Source organism: Ascidiella aspersa, chromosome 1 (assembly GCF_963924565.1).
Source record: "Ascidiella aspersa chromosome 1, kaAscAspe10.2, whole genome shotgun sequence".
In the NCBI taxonomy this organism is placed as follows: domain Eukaryota; kingdom Metazoa; phylum Chordata; class Ascidiacea; order Phlebobranchia; family Ascidiidae; genus Ascidiella; species Ascidiella aspersa.
In genome coordinates, this window is record NC_139447.1 from 6,351,026 (window position 1) to 6,366,724 (window position 15,699).

The 15,699-nt window shown below is 36.3% G+C and overlaps 3 protein-coding genes across 3 annotated transcripts in view; 2 read left to right on the forward strand and 1 right to left on the reverse strand.

Moving 5' to 3' along the window:
* Window positions 1–3,180: 3,180 nt before the first annotated feature.
* LOC146166761 (uncharacterized) lies at window positions 3,181–4,479 on the forward strand. The gene is made up of 3 exons (XM_083390876.1): window positions 3,181–3,534; window positions 3,727–4,086; window positions 4,322–4,479. The coding sequence occupies exons 1-3, from the start codon at window positions 3,355–3,357 to the stop codon at window positions 4,412–4,414; spliced, it is 633 nt and encodes a 210-aa protein (XP_083247002.1). The 5' UTR covers window positions 3,181–3,354; the 3' UTR covers window positions 4,415–4,479.
* Window positions 4,480–5,400: 921 nt separating this feature from the next.
* Window positions 5,401–13,453, reverse strand: LOC146166762 (uncharacterized). Its single transcript, XM_083384942.1, has 8 exons — window positions 13,040–13,453; window positions 11,214–11,348; window positions 10,521–10,627; window positions 9,565–9,727; window positions 8,129–8,279; window positions 7,385–7,466; window positions 5,760–5,927; window positions 5,401–5,569 (listed from the first exon to the last, which is right to left on the reverse strand). The coding sequence occupies exons 1-8, from the start codon at window positions 13,451–13,453 to the stop codon at window positions 5,401–5,403; spliced, it is 1,389 nt and encodes a 462-aa protein (XP_083241068.1).
* A 1,220-nt stretch (window positions 13,454–14,673) lies between these two features.
* The window catches only part of LOC146166763 (sarcosine dehydrogenase, mitochondrial-like), a 51,195-nt gene continuing 50,169 nt past the window's right edge, over window positions 14,674–15,699 (forward strand). The window contains exon 1 of the mRNA XM_083384952.1: window positions 14,674–14,678. Within this exon, the coding sequence (XP_083241078.1) occupies window positions 14,674–14,678 (5 nt within the window). The remainder of the gene's footprint in view (window positions 14,679–15,699) is intronic.

Below are 15,699 nucleotides of genomic sequence, written 5' to 3' on the forward strand. Positions count from 1 at the left end.
TTGAACTACAATTAAAAAACAAACAATTTTATGATACGTACTTAAAATCTTAGCAATAAACTCCTTGTATTGTGTGCTTCTACAATGTATATACATGATAGTTGGTAGTGTAGCATTTAGCCTACTTTTACGTCACTATACACGTGACCATTGTCCACTGACGTGTGACCGCCGCGCCTAGCGAATTGCCTTTCCGCATTTGACAATTCATTCTACTTTATACGTCTTACTGATTAGCGGCTTGAATCACCGCTTTGTTTATCGCTGTATTTCTGAGATTTGTGAATATACTCTAAGAGCAACTATCTACTGAGTGGATTGTCTTTGCTCAGAGTACAAGAAGTTAAGGACATATATTCTAGCGGCCTGCTCCTTTGGAGTCGGATTAAGAACTTATAAGAGACTTAGGCAGCCATCGGCCCTCGTCTATAGGGTCAGCAGCCTTCTTATAGCTCCCTACGAACCCTCCACGCTTCAGTAGTGACTAGTTTTAGATTAAAGTGATTTTTTGGCCAGTCTGAAAAGTTTGCCAGATTTCGCTCAGCATAAGTGAAAAAAACAATGTGACTATGAGCATTAAAGCAATAAAAGCCACCTCGTTTGTTTTAAATTAAGGTGGATTTTAAATTTTTGGGGGTGAACAGATTTAGTTTGTTGAAACAAATTGCAGATTCACAATTTGCCATACTTCATACATTTTGGTTTATGCAGAAGACATGCTATATTTTTTGGACACAAACCAGTAAGCATTTCATGGCACTTTATGCTAACACTGAAGATTGGAAATTTTCAAAATTGGACAACGAGGTGTTTATGTAGCCTCAAATTAAGTGGCTCTAAAAAAATATGGTGCTTCCTAACATTTTTTACTAAATGTACGGCTGCAGCTGAGTGGGCAACTGCACAGGCCTTAAAAACCCTTACAAATGCCAAAGTTGTGAGCTTAACAACTAAAGATTTCTCAGGTATACACGTTTTACTGGATGTTTAGAAAACTCGGAAAACTCATTTTTAAATTTTGGTTTAAATTTATTAATTCAAGTGTACAGAAAAATTGCCTTAAAAAAAAGATTTAAGGCAGCTCCTTCCCATTCTACATTTTATGGCAACCTTCATCAGGATCTCAGATGTGCTGCACCAAATTTCCAGGGGTGCATTCAAGGCTTTGTGCACACCTGAGGTACGACATCCTACCACAATTGAACCATTTTTCTAAAGTTTAGGTGAGCAATCCACTAACTCCGGTGTGCATATGACTTTCTTGAAGAAAACATACCAGGTGTGCAACAGCCCAGAATACAGAATGGATTGTCTATTATTTGTTAAGTAATAACTGTAATGGATCTGCATTTTTTATATACACAATGCAAATATTAAAACTTGACATTCATGGAATTTGCCAATAAACTAGCATGTGATGGAATGAATCTAGGATTAAGGAACGCATAAACCTTTGTCATCACAAAATTCGGCACTGGTCTAGAATCCTACCACAACAAACATTATTTGGGTTAGGGTGGTGCTGATTAGCGCGTTTGGGTTTGGGTAGGTTAAGTAATAATATTAAATAAAAATACTTGACGAACCCTCACCCAAACACTAACCGACACCTTGACCCAAATATTGTGCTTGCTTTTAATTATTCGTGAATGCTGTGGTAGGATTCTAGACCAGTGCCGAAAATTCTATCAAAACGGGAGGTTTAACTATTCTTTCAGATTCATTTAATAAGAAACAATTTATATATCAAGTATAAATTAACGGCGCTCTTTCACTATTGTACGTGAAAAGTTATGCAAAAAAAAATAATAATAATACCGCATACCACAACGCATATTGTTTGGGTTAGGGTTAGCGTTTGGGTGAGGGTGGGTCAAGTAATATTTTGTTTATTATTAATAATAACTTGACCCACCATCAACCAAACGCTAACCCGCACCCTAACCAAAACAATATGCGTTGTGGTAAGCGGCATTTAAAGAAAAATTTTTTTTTATTAATTTTTATGTGCAATAGTGAAAGAGCGCCAAATTAACTATAGATTGATGCAAAAAAAAATATATTTTAGAAAGTGGCTATTTGACTGAATCACTCTTTTGCGCTTATTATTTATTGATTTGGGTTGTGGATAGCAATTTGGTACTGGTAGTATCAGATTTTATTATCAGCATATTTATATTTTCCACATACTTTAATGATGAGTTTGAAAATCTATTGAAATTTCTTTGTTGGAATGTTGGGTCACAGGTTAATAGCGTTTTAAATACCTTTGTAAACGCACAAAGCAATACTTTTAAAATCGTTAACGGAAATAATCGCAACAATTTAAAAAATATATAAGGCTCAATTTATAGCATTTTTTATTGGGAAGGTAATAAAACTAAGTAAGGATGTTTCTGGGCGCTTGTCTAGAATCCTACCACAGTTATGAAATCAAGGCACAAAATTGAGTTAGGTTGCGGGTTAGCGTTTGGGCGTGGGTGGGTCAAGTATTATTATATTCTTTATTTAATAATAATACTTGACCCACCTTAACCCAAACGCTAACCCGCAACCTAACACAAATAATGCGCGTTGTGGTAGGATTCTAGACCAGCGCCTGTTTCTGTTTTTTTTGATAAACTTTTTCCATTTTTTTGTTAATTACCAAACCGGTTCTATATAAGTTCCACAAACTTAGCAATGTTGTGTGGTAAACAAACCGTACTTCGTAACTTAATAAGTAATATACTCTTCAAAAAAACATTCTGAAAATTAGCTAGCCTTAATTCGAAAACTGTGGCGCCAAATATTTCCATCTGGCGATCTTCAGAAGTCCGAGCAATTTTTCTAAGCGCGCCAACGCTGTTCTTTGTTTCTTTATTAAGAACCACCATGTTTTGTCCAAATGAAAAATTTATGTTTTACAGTGTCACATGCATTTTTCACTTTTTTTCATAAACACAGATAACTAACATTTTTATAAATTTATTTTCTTTATAAAAAGATAATTTAAAAACATTTTTACCAAGGTTTATTGCAATATAAAAAAAAGCGTTGTGTGGTTGCAGATTTGGGAAAGTACATTATTAAAATAATTACATCAAGATTTTATGTAGTTTTAGGATTCGATAGACCTAGCTAAATGCGTTGCAATAAGAAAATAAAAAAGTCGGAACCATATAAAAAGTGAAGTCCATTTAAAATAAAACTATTACAACTATTTTAAATAAATGAAATCATAAAATAATTACACAACAACACTGTTGAACCTATCAACCTGACGTAACTTCGTTGCAAAAGCAATTCTTGCTAATTTATTAGATTACCAAAAGCAATATGTGTCCAAGCCTTCTTTAATACAAGGCATTATCCATGACTTCTTTGATTTCTAGACAGTTAAGATCAGCTACGGTACCACGTATTGCGTGTAGCTGCTCTTGGTATTTCAGTCGCACCATTCACCTGTCCGCGGACGTTCTCAAAGATTATTACAAAATACTAGGAGTCAACAAAAGTTCATCTCAAAAAGATATCAAATCAGCATATTTCAAGGTAATTAAAGTCGCCTTGGCTAAAAATTTGTACACACTTTTAATTTTTAATAAACTAATTTATTGTACTCTATAATTTTAACAAAACTTATATTTTGTGATGAATTTTTACACAAACGTCTCCCATTGGAATTTCCTAATCTAACTGTTAAATTAACAATAGTTTTGTGAATGGAATTTTCTTTATTTAAAGCTCGCCAAAAAGTACCACCCTGATGCCAATCCGGGAAACGCTCAGGCAGCCGAAAAGTTCCGCGACGCTTCGGAAGCCTACGAGACTCTAAGCAACAAACAGAAAAAGGAAAGTTATGATGCTTTCGGTTCCACCCCCAACTCTTCGCAGGGTTACGGAAATCCATTTGCAAACCAGCAACAATGGGGTTACCAGTCTTCCCAGATGAATCCAAAAGAGGCTGAGGAAATGTTTAAAAAAATTATGCAGGAATTGGGCGCTCAGGGTAATGCTGGCTTTTCTCAGAAAAGCGGCGGAGGCGTTTTCGGCTCCATTTTCTCAAGTATGGCCCAAGGCTTTGGAAGAAAAATGGCAGAAGAAGTGAGATTGCTTTTCTGTAGTTCTGTAAATATCAGCACAAAATGTTTAATTTTTCAACCATATTTTAAGACAAGAGTTTTCTCACAATTAACCATGCAGTTGTATTTAAAAATGTATTGTATAACTTCTTCATGGTAATCCAAACTATCATTCGGCAACTTATTAAAACTTTTACTTATTCAGTTAGATCTAAAAGTAAGTTGACTACAACACCAATAAGTGCTTTGTTTTTCAGATGATGAAGGGCACCAACTCCAATTCCAAGGCAAAATTTCAAAAATTTGAAATAAAACAAACTAAAAATGGCTTTGAAATTAAGAAAAAATAGCCTACATATATTTCGCGTTCTTTCTTTTAACTTATGTATTTAAATATTTAATAAAACGTCTTTATTGTAAATATGGTTTGAAAACCTTTTATAGTATGTGTTTTATGTTGACCACTCCATGGAATGGCAATGTTTTAGTCAGAAAATCCAACGTGAATTTGTAACAATACTCGTATGCGTGTAGGTAAGTGTTAAAATAAATAGGTAATACAACTTAACACGACAGGTCGACAGCCTTAAGTAAAAAAATGTTTTTTTTTTAAGTTTCCTATATGACTATTTCTCCAAGGTCTAGATTCGTTGGCTAGTAGTTCTGCACGTAACTGTTAAGTTACAGAACCATGTATTAGACATTTGGGCGAACCTTTTATATTAACCACATATTCACTCGAAATAAAAAAACCCGGATTCACGAGTTGCGAGACTTTTATAAAATACAGTACACAGGAAATTGGTTAAATTGCAAATGACCAAGCAAGCCATACTCTTTTGCGTCATAACAAAACAGCAAGAAGTTACACAACAAAAAGTTCACACGAGAAGAATGCAGCACTTTTGGGATCGTACCAGGCACCTACACTTTTTTGTGTTAGCCGTTTTAAATACGCCTAATAACAATGTTTTTCAGCCTCTGGTTCGCGACCTAAATTTTGATCGTCGTTTAATTTGGTTGGGTCGCCGACTAAGGAGTTTTCTATAGTTAGATTTCCAAAATTGCCTCCTTAGCAGCATTTCTCCCAAATTAAAAAATAATGCTGAAGCAGACACATGTTAACAGGTTAACTAGGTACGATCTTATTAATTCTAATGTTTTATGTATTGTTGGCTTACAAAAAAAATGCGTTGTATATTTGGATCGCCTCGCATAAAGGCTGAGAATCACAGATTTACAACGAAGCAATATACACAGTAGCATATAAACGCGTTCTCAGTTGTTAGCGAAAGCGTGATAAAATATTATTATTGAGTAACAGCTAAGCACTCCATTACAGTACGAGACCCTGCGTTTCGTTGCACGTCACCAGCCAACCGGTGACGTCACGAGTTGCTTGGTCACCCCAGATGACGTAACGCGCTACTTGGCCGTAAGTGGTGTCGAGTACCGACAGCTCTCTGAGTGTATGCTCCTTTGTACCGTCCATTTTCTTCAAATACCTGAAACGTAGATTTGCGTTTATTATTACTGTTTTAACCGTTTGTTAATTTATTTCGCAAATGAAAGTTTCAGAGCAGAGGTGAAAGAGAGACCAGAGATGAAGTCCTATTTTCTCGGATAAACGAAAATATAAGCGAACTCTATGGAACGGGCAACTAATGCAACACAATATAATTATAATTTATTCACCTGATATAGAGGTGCATAACGTAGGTGTGATGCCAGTCGAACAAGTCGTGATAAATATAACTGAGCTCTTGCCAGTTTGGGCGGCAGATCTGCTCCTTGATGACGTGGAGTTTGTCCGGAAAGATACGCCAAAGTGCCCACGGAACAATCACAGAATTGAGGCCCCATCTACATTAAAATTCAAACAGTAGTAGTGATTAGTTTTCATATCTATGGGTTATAGTAAAATTAGGACGATGAAGAAAATTTCATATTATATTCTGTACGCCCTGTAGTATTTGAATGGTTAACTCTACAACCTTTTGGCGAACAAGTATAAATGGAGTAACTAAACCAGTGTTGTAAGGACTTAAGTCAAGTGCACTTGAGTCACTGGTTTAAAATGACTTGACTTGACTTAAGTCGTTTTGGTAAACAACTTGACTTGAACTTTACTATTTTACCAGATGAATTTTTTTAATAGACTTGTTTACCACACTGCCCCAAACTACAGCCCGCGGGTCAGATCGGGCACCTTGGTTTAATTCAATTGATTCTAAAATACGGTTAACAACTTTACTACCGTACTCGAAATATTTGTCAAATGCACAACTAAGCTAATTGATTATGTAATTTGAAACTAGACGATCGTTTTCGAGAATCCAGCATAAATTTTGATAAATATTTATTTTACCTTTCCTTTGGTTTTATAAAAATTAGGTCAAACTAGGTGAATAGAGCATTTTATATCTGGCCCGCAATCTTCAATCCTTACAGTTATCCGCCCATCGGCAGTTCTTAGGACTAGATAAAATGGATTCAAACTATATAAAAACAACAAACTCTCTTTTTACCGAAATTGTTTTGAAAACTCTTTCCGGTTTGCATTATAGTAACAAAAGCAAATTATTTTACATATACCAAACTTACGGCATATCGTCAATTTTAGCATGGACAGTTAACCCCAAGTCAACTTAGCCCACCTATGTCAATTGTACTATAGGGCCTACCAGCGGTTCTCAACAGTGGGCCATGTCTCACTGATGGGCCACAGACCAATTTCAAAAAGCTAGATTTAGATTCGTTTGTGTCACTATATTTAATTTTACAGGAATAATGGCTTGGGGAGGAATTAAAAAAGGAATGTAAATTTGTGGTTCAGCAGCAAGTATCTCACTAATGCACGGTTGAATAAATAATCTGTTTTGAAATATGTTCCGCTGTGTTTTGTTCTAAACCTATTTCACAGTTTTTTTTCATAAAGCTATTGGGCCACAGAATTTTTTGCAACGTAAATGGGCCACGAAAGAAAAAGTGTTGAGAACCACTGTACTAGGCTATACCCTTCATAAAATAACGTCCATATTGCACGTTATTTGTGGCCACTAACAGCGACCAAATTCTTCGCGATATACTCGAGCAGTTGCTTAGTCAGCCATCAATTTAAGCTTTTATGATAGGGCGATTTGCTTGTCCAAAGAAACACACTAAAGTGGTCTCCACCTACGCGTCTACTGCCCAAACGCCAAAGCCTTGTAATTCGCCAAAACACCAAAGCTAGGTCAACCAGAATAATGGTTACCTATAGGTAGACTAACGTTAAATCAACTGACCACAACTTTCATTTCGACCTCTCGCATACTCACTCGTTGTCTTTGAAATACCGATATTCGTGATACCAACGACGAAGGAACCACGCTTTCCGATTGGCGAAGATAACATTATTTGCTGAAAAAACAAGAAGAGATTAATGACTTCAACCACAACTTCAAAGGCTCTCTGCAGCCTGGATCGCAATTTTTAGTTTGAAATGGTCTGATTGAAGTATCTATACCAACTTTTTTGCGTCAGTGTACTACAAAGTTAAGGACTTCCATAGGTTCGGAAGCCCAAACCATAAACACCCAAATTATAAAATAATATTGGCCATTTGTCAGCCAGTTAATTTATTAAAATACAGATTCATCGATGTTTCATTGAAAGTTAATTAGGATACAAAAGAAGTTTAAAACTGCCAAAAAAACATAAGTTGTTCAAGATGGTTTTACTTGCGACTTACGTAGAAGTTTATATTAGACCCCAAAAGCCAACACTTTTCCAGCTTTGCGGGTGAATATATACACATAATTTTACTTCAGTACCTGTGATATTAATATGTACATACGATTTTATATCAGTACAAATTAATATATTTTATATCATGCAGTAGAAAGTTTTATTGCATTTTGAAATTCCAGAGGGGGTCTGGTGCCCACTTGTCCCCCCACCCCCGTCGGGGCGCATGGCCCCGTCCAACAACATATCTAATCTGTTTGTTCAAAGACTTAATTATACAAGAACCCAACGGATTGTTTCCCAAATGTGTTGCCATTGTTTCCATACCAACCAACCGAGCGAGCTTTGGCTAGACTCCCCCAGGACCATCATATGCTTTCTTAGTTCGTCTGAGTTGCGCAAGATGACGCTGTCAGTGTCCAAATATATTCCCCCAACTTCCAGCATCAGCTGAAGCCTAGCTATGTCCGCTTTGTGCTCCACGACCTATACGTTAAAATAAAAGGGTTTTATTGTCTGAAAGGTAAGACTCCACGTAAACAACAATGCAAAATTGGCAGGCATGGATTCAACAAAAATACGAAACCTATAGCTATACAACGTTTTGAAATCTATAAGTGTGTAGAATCAAGGTATTGCCAGAATATGACTGACTCAACAAGACAAAGTCAGCCTTCATCTAGTTTTTATTTCGCCCCATAAAAATTTTCAAAATTAATTCGCGTGCCGGTCTTGTCACTATAGCATTACATCTTTATCCGGCAGCAAAACCATATGGCTGGACGCAACCCACTATGTTACCTAATCCTTATACCAGGGGTGGGCAAACTGCGGCTCGCCGGCATGTTTTTTGTGGCTTTTCTAGTCGAATCGTAAAATTCCAAAAAAATTTAAAAGTTACCAAGAGTACCGTTTATAAACGTTTCTCGCCTCCTCTTTTCTTTATTTAGCCCAGCATTTCGTTTATGACGTAACACTACACGTAGAGTACGAAGAGTTAGTTAACAGAAGACTAATATTAATAAATATTGTGCGTGTTATTTTGCTATTACCGTTATTATTGTGTTAATTATTACCGTTTTGTTATATTACAATTGTGGTAATAATGCGGCCGGCCTTGCATTATTTACCGTTTTTGGGTTGAAATAATTTTGAGGCTCTTTGGTGCTTGTATTTTCCGCAAATGGCTCTTCCATTGAATATATTTGCCCACCCCTGCTATATACCAAGCCCGCACAACTCAAAATTTCTTATATTAAAGGGCCGCAACAAACTAAATAAATTAAGCCTTAGGTTTTCATAACCATTTCTAACGTGTTTTCGTATAATGTTCCCAAAAAATGGGTTTTAGCCTACAGGCTGATTAGATTCCCTCTATAAAAAACGGATACAGGTTGTTAAAATGGTATTTAAATGGGAAAAGTTAGCAAAGTAATATTTAGGGGGCATGGCCTGGCTGTGACCAAGTTTTTACAAGCCCCCTGTGTTGCAAACCCCATAATATATTTCCGCGTACTCTGACGTGGCAAACATTCTTATCACTGTAATTCACTCCATGCGACTAATTAACTATACTTAATTTAACGCACGCAATACACAACTAAGCCCGAATATTTAAAATGGAATGAGTAAACGTAAAAAAATATTACTTTGTATTGATACAAAGTTTGTATGGACCGCATTACAAAGTTTCGTCCGTTTGTGGTGCAGGCCTGCTTTACACCTTAAAATCTTATTGTCCGTAACTGCAACAATGTATTGTCCGACTTACTTTAACGGGTATGCCCCAGATTTCTTTTGGTGCTGATCGCTTAACCAGCATGAGCGTTTTGCCCGCCTGTTTCTTGAAGTAGTCCCAATAGGCGCCTGATGGTTCACAGTCGGTGTGATATAATATCAGCGCTGGTTTTTGGATCCTAAGGGCTGCAAGAAGCCTAGTAACATAAAAGGTTAAAAATGTTTTTGTCCATTGTATCGTTTAATATTTTTGTTACAGTATTATAATTTACTTGGGAGTCATCTAAGGCTTTTCTTTATCGTTTAGAACAGCCCTTTTTAACGCTCAAGGGTACCGAGAGTTATTTAAAATTCTTTAGGATTTAATTTTGTTCTATTTGTACGCCTTTTCTTTAATTATTTGTGTACCGGTAGGCCTACTATAAAGATGTCAATAATTAATTGAAATGTTTTTTTTAATTGTTGCACAGGTAATATGTAATTGCTCCAATCTCGTTTTTTTGGTAACGTTACAGTTAACCACTCAGCTATAAAAGCGTGCAAGGGGGTGCCGCGAACTATTTATAATTTCTGTGGGGTGCCGCAAGCCAAAAAAAGTTGCAAAACACAGGTTTAGAACAAGGGTTTCCAAACTGGGAGGCGCGCCTGTGGCAAATAGGCTTTGTGTCTATAAAACGTTTTACACGAGCGAGCTTCGATCAATTTGTAAAGGGGGCGCGGCTTAAAAAGTTGAGCAACCTCTGGTTTAGATTCCTGCCGAGCGCTTAAAACATTGATCAAATTACGTTGAGAAACCTTTCTAAAAAAAGCACATACGCGTTTATGTTTGTAGGCGATACAACGTTTACTAGTGTGCTTATTCAAATATGTATATGTAAGCGTTTGTGGTCTTAAATATTGCCTAGCACCGATATAACACAGAAAGCCATCACACGACGATGTAAAGTAACAATTAAAGATCTATAATATAGTCACACTCGTACTGCTTACGTAATAAGGTGGTCCAACCGGAATCGGCTACAGCCAAACCACACAAAGTGAACAAGGCTGGGCACCGGCATCTTATTATTGTTTAATTCGGCAGTTACTTCGGGAATCTGCATTGATGTATAAAAACAGTTTTTTTTGGCGTTCCAGTCAACTAGGCCAGACAGGTTCTCCAAAACAAACACTGAAGAAAATATGTTTAAGGTTAGCGGTTCTATCATTTCGATCAATAACAATATTCATTTATCAAATAATTCAGCAAACAAAGTTAAACCTATGTTAAGGTAATTGTCCGTTTATCGGATTTTTTCTAGACCTTGATATTATTCAAAGGCGAGAGACTTTGTTTGATTGCAAATACTATTTTAAAAAGTGGATTTTACAATAAACCAACCTTCCCAAAGGGATAGAACAGGTCATGATTATAAGCAACTTTCAGATAGCCCGAGTAGTGTGTCTTAAATGGGTACTCTTGATTCATTTGCGTATATGTGCTCATGTCGATTTAACAACAATGATAAATTTCCCATGCTTATCCAACAGGGTGGCACATGATTGTGGATTTGCCATGGACACCAACTTAAAGAGACTCAGAACTTTTCGTTAAATTGCATATATATTTGCCAAATTTAACTCCGTAATCTTTCGGGATGGAGCCTAATCGGAAGCATGGGAACACAAATCAACAGAACTCACCAATAAAAGATCAGTGTCTCCTTCGGATATTCGCCGCAGTCGATCCACTTCTACATTATCCTCGATTGCTTTCACGTCAATGTTGCCTTTCGGATTTTTGTGTAGGTACGAGTTTGGATTTGGCCTTTCCGCATCCTTTACACGAAAACAATAAATATGGTAAATCCAGACAACGCCCCAGGCAATTTTAATGCCTTAATTTTATTTTTAGTTTGTTTACCAATGGTGAACTTAACTAAGAGAAAGTAAGAAAGTAAAAGAAAGTAGTTAAGGGTCGTGGTTAGATTCTTTCCATTGGCCAAGAAGAGGCCGTGAATTTCTGAGCAAGTCAGTAGTGGTATCAGCTCATTCCTCTGACAACCTATCTCCACTAGGGAGCATCGCCGCCACGGAGGCAGGGCCCGAGTTGTGAACTGCGCAAGGCAGAATGTAAACGTTTTAACCTTTTGTTTGTTGTAGTAGTATAGGTAAGTAGTAAGTAGTAGGTAGGTAAATGTTTAGTTTTTTAATATTTAGTTGTTTACTGCCCCCTTAAAAAACAGGTTTCCATAGGAAAAAAGTCAGGATCCTATCGAGACAGACAAGACTCCACACGGAGAAAACTTACCTTTTTCAAATAGAATGTCTTATTTTTCACTATCTGTAATTCGGGACTGAATCCATATTAAAACTGCAAAGGCACCAAATGTTAAGTGCTGCTAGGTTTGCAAACAGGAAAAAAATGGCAAGCTAATTACTTAATTGATTACAACAGGGATCGGCAACGTTTTTATACTGCGGACCGGTTTAAAACTGAAATTTTGTCGCGGACCGGTCTTAAAAAACAACAAATGCTCATTAATGGAAATTTATTACCTAACTCTAACTTTCTTCAATAAACTAATTAAAATGCATACGTTGTTTTTAACAACTTTCCTGCCTGAACATAAAAATGATAACTAATTTTATTGTTGGACGTTGTTTGCATGGTTTGATTCTATTGCACTTAGATGGGTGAACACGGTTAAGGATAAAAAAACATAATGTTTTGGCCCTTTTTCGATATTGTACATACGAGGAGTTAGATTTTACAATCAAAAAACGCATTTTAGGAATTGTGACAGTGCTCTATATGGCCACAGCACACTAGTTTGTTTTGCACCTCACGAGTGCTTGAAACTAATTGTAATTTTTCATATACCAATCAACCATGGAGTATATTAAAACGAAAGTTAATGCGATTTGGATACAAATATACTTTCAATCGTTTTTGACTGTTCCTAGCCTTTTTCCGGCTTTTACGTATACGGTTTGGGTTTAAATCAAAATTTTAATCTGGCAACCGTGCTACCGACCGGTAACGAACTCCTCACGGACCGGCGGTTGCCGATCACTGGGTTACAGCATGGAGTGACGTGCAGTGAAAATTACCATAAAAATAATGTGAGATGTCTTCGGCAAGGACGATGTAAATTAAACAGCAGCGTTAACATAAGACAAACATATCTTTAAACCTAAATAATAAAAATTCTATTTAGAATGCTTTTAAATCAATATGAAAAATGTACCGTAATGTGTATGATAAAAATGTGTTGTTATGTTTAACGATCGCCAAAGAAAAACTTCTATGAAATTATTTATGATCAAAAAACGACTTATTTTAGCCAGCAAGTTTTAACGTTACCGGATTTGGGCAAGGATCAGCCTTACACTACGAGTGCTTATACAAAGAGACCGACCCTTTCTAGTTTTAGCAATATATGAGTTTGAATTTGCGAGAAGAAAATACTGCGAGGAATAAATTATATAAACACAATTACGATCACAACTATTTTAAACAAACTAACCGTGAATTTGCGTAGGGTCGGGTTTATCTTCTGGGGTCCAGGGTGAGCGTGTTTCTTTACAAATTCGTCAGCCTCCTGGCGCTTATATTTCCACAGCGGCAACACGGTGCCACTTTCCAGTCGAACTGGAATGTTGTCCAGGCTGCTCGGATCCCAGCTTTTATTGCAGTAGGACAACAGCACCTTTGTCAGTTCGTCAACGGAAAGTGGTTTATTGTTAACCGTTGGTTCGCTGAAACTAAAGTCCGACTTCTTTGTCTGACTGGGCGATACGTTGACTGTCGGCCAGTTGGACTTTTTAATCGGACGTTGCACTTGAAACGAGTTTAGGAGCGTCGACGCATGCAAGCAGAAAAACATTAGGCACGCAACTGTGCAAATAACCACGCACATCAAAACTTGCCCGCGTCTCATGTTGATATAAACTTAAGTTTCTTGAAATACACATAAAAGTTATGGAGCTCAATAATCTTTGTTCTGAGGGTAGTTTGAATTGTTTCGAATTGCGTTTTTGGTCAATTACTGTTTAAGGACATTGTTGTTTCGTTGTTTTGTCGCTTGAAACAGGGTTTGCGTTCTCCAAGGACGCGAAAAGCCTCCTGAATCAGGCCAACAGTTTAGCCAATTCAACCAAATAAAACTAAAAACTTCCCGCACTGGGCGCGACCAACAGTACGCTTCACTATTTATATGCTGTCTCACTGATATTTCATTGAAAAATGCCGAATTGCTTTTCTTAGAGGGGGCGCAAGGCATAGGAAAAAAATTAAGAGGGGTCGCGACTGAAAAAGGGTTAAGAACCACTGATCTAAAGTGACCCACTATTTTTGTAAAGTAAGGAGACGAAGTTGCAGCTGCTGAAGCCACCATGACATTTCATGCAGTGAAGCACCATTATATAAATCTCACGACTGCACCTCTTTTACTTGCCGGCAAAAAATGTCCTTTTTTTGGGTGTTGAAAATATGGTAGCCCTACCTTAACATATCAGAAGTGTTGTAATGGCCTAAGTCAATGACTTTACTTTAGTGCACTTAAGTCACTGTTTTCAAATGACTTGACTTGACTTAAGTCTTTTGACCAAAATGACTTGACTTGACTTAAGTCTTTTGGACAAATGACTTAACTTGGACTTAAGTCATTTTGTCAAATAACTTAAATTGATTTTTTTCCATTAAAATTTATGTTAAGTTTTCCACATTAAATACTTTTATTGCTGTATATTGTGTTTGTGTTATTTTTTTAATTAAATTGTTGCTTATAATCGGACGAGGTTACCAATTTTAGGAGTTTAGCAGTTTACTTTAAAGTCAGTTACATGACTTAAAATTGACTTGCTCTAATAATGACTTGACTGGGACTTGACTTGGGTAACCGATAACTTAGACTGGGACTTGACTTGTTATTTTTGCAAAAGACTTGACTTGGACTTAAGTTATTTTCCAAATGACTTGACTGTGACTTGAGTCATTTCAAAATGACTTGTTAACAACACTGGGCTTAAGTCAATGACTTTACTTTAGTGCACTTAAGTCACTGTTTTTAAATTATTTCTATTGGCTTAATGTTGGGCAAAACTTACTTGGACTTTCATTTTTGGCAAATGACTTACACATACATTTTTTGGAAAAAAAATGAGGTAATTACCTTCTTTTTAGACAATGATGTTTACTATTTGTGTGGATTTTGATGTTTGCTTTGCGAAAATTTGTTTTATATAGAATGAGCTTACTAACATAAAAAGTTTAAAGTATTTTGCTGCAAATGACTTAAGTTAAAATCGACTTACAATGGCAATGACTTGACTCTTACTTAACTTGGGTTAGTAAGGTCCCGGAGTCTGGATTACCACTTGACTTGCTATTAATAGAAAATGACTCGACTTTGCAATCCTTATTTATATACATTTATATATTCGTTTCGTCAGTATTTAATACTTTCTTGTTTTACCTGTGCCTTTTTTTCTAAATAACAACATTCTATTATTGCAACAACAGCGGCAAAAACAATTTTGCGCGTTTTTTACTTCTATTGTTGTACTCATAGCACATCCGACCTATAAGGTAAAGTCAGACTAAAACAAAAGTGCATACTGAAACCTTGGCGCGTTTTACCATTGATGTTGCCGTTCGTATCATACCCAGTTTTTGTTGTCTCGCAGTAAAACCGTAAAGTTTAATCATTAACTCTTTAGTGTTCAAATATTTAACAACGAGAACCTTAACCGCTGTGTCCCAACTCTGCATGATGAACATACTGCCATTAATAATAACCAAAAGAAGCTCATCTGGTAATTGGAATTGTTGATCAACGTTTCTTTTTGTTTTTTTGGCTAGCCGCTAGCCGAAATATTGGCAGTTTGTCCAAACGCACTTGGAGTCAACGTTTCGGCAACTTATTTGAATTGTCTTCTTCAGGGCAGACTTGGACAACTAGATTTATTTTAGCTTTTTACAATTAGATTAGAATTAAAATTAGAGCATTCCAGTTTTTCCCAATTAGATTGGAATAAGATTTAGAGCATTTTGGTTTTTCCAAATTAGATAAGAATTAGAATTACCGAATTTGTAACAAAATGAATTTGAACTAGAATTTAAACTAGAATTACATTTGATTATTCACAATCAATTACATTCAAATCGGGAAGTACGGTATTTCAA

Excerpts from the sequence above, each read along its gene's own strand:
- LOC146166761 (XM_083390876.1), top strand. The coding sequence starts at position 3,355 with ATGACTTCTTTGATTTCTAGACAGTTAAGATCAGCTACGGTACCACGT. Across the intron at positions 3,535-3,726 it reads TCAAATCAGCATATTTCAAG|CTCGCCAAAAAGTACCACCC; the intron begins GTAATTAAAGTC and ends CTTTATTTAAAG. Across the intron at positions 4,087-4,321 it reads GAAGAAAAATGGCAGAAGAA|ATGATGAAGGGCACCAACTC; the intron begins GTGAGATTGCTT and ends TTTGTTTTTCAG.
- LOC146166762 (XM_083384942.1), bottom strand. The coding sequence starts at position 13,453 with ATGAGACGCGGGCAAGTTTTGATGTGCGTGGTTATTTGCACAGTTGCG. Across the intron at positions 11,349-13,039 it reads CGACCCTACGCAAATTCACG|GATGCGGAAAGGCCAAATCC; the intron begins GTTAGTTTGTTT and ends TTTCGTGTAAAG. Across the intron at positions 8,280-9,564 it reads TCTGGGGCATACCCGTTAAA|GTCGTGGAGCACAAAGCGGA; the intron begins GTAAGTCGGACA and ends TTTAACGTATAG.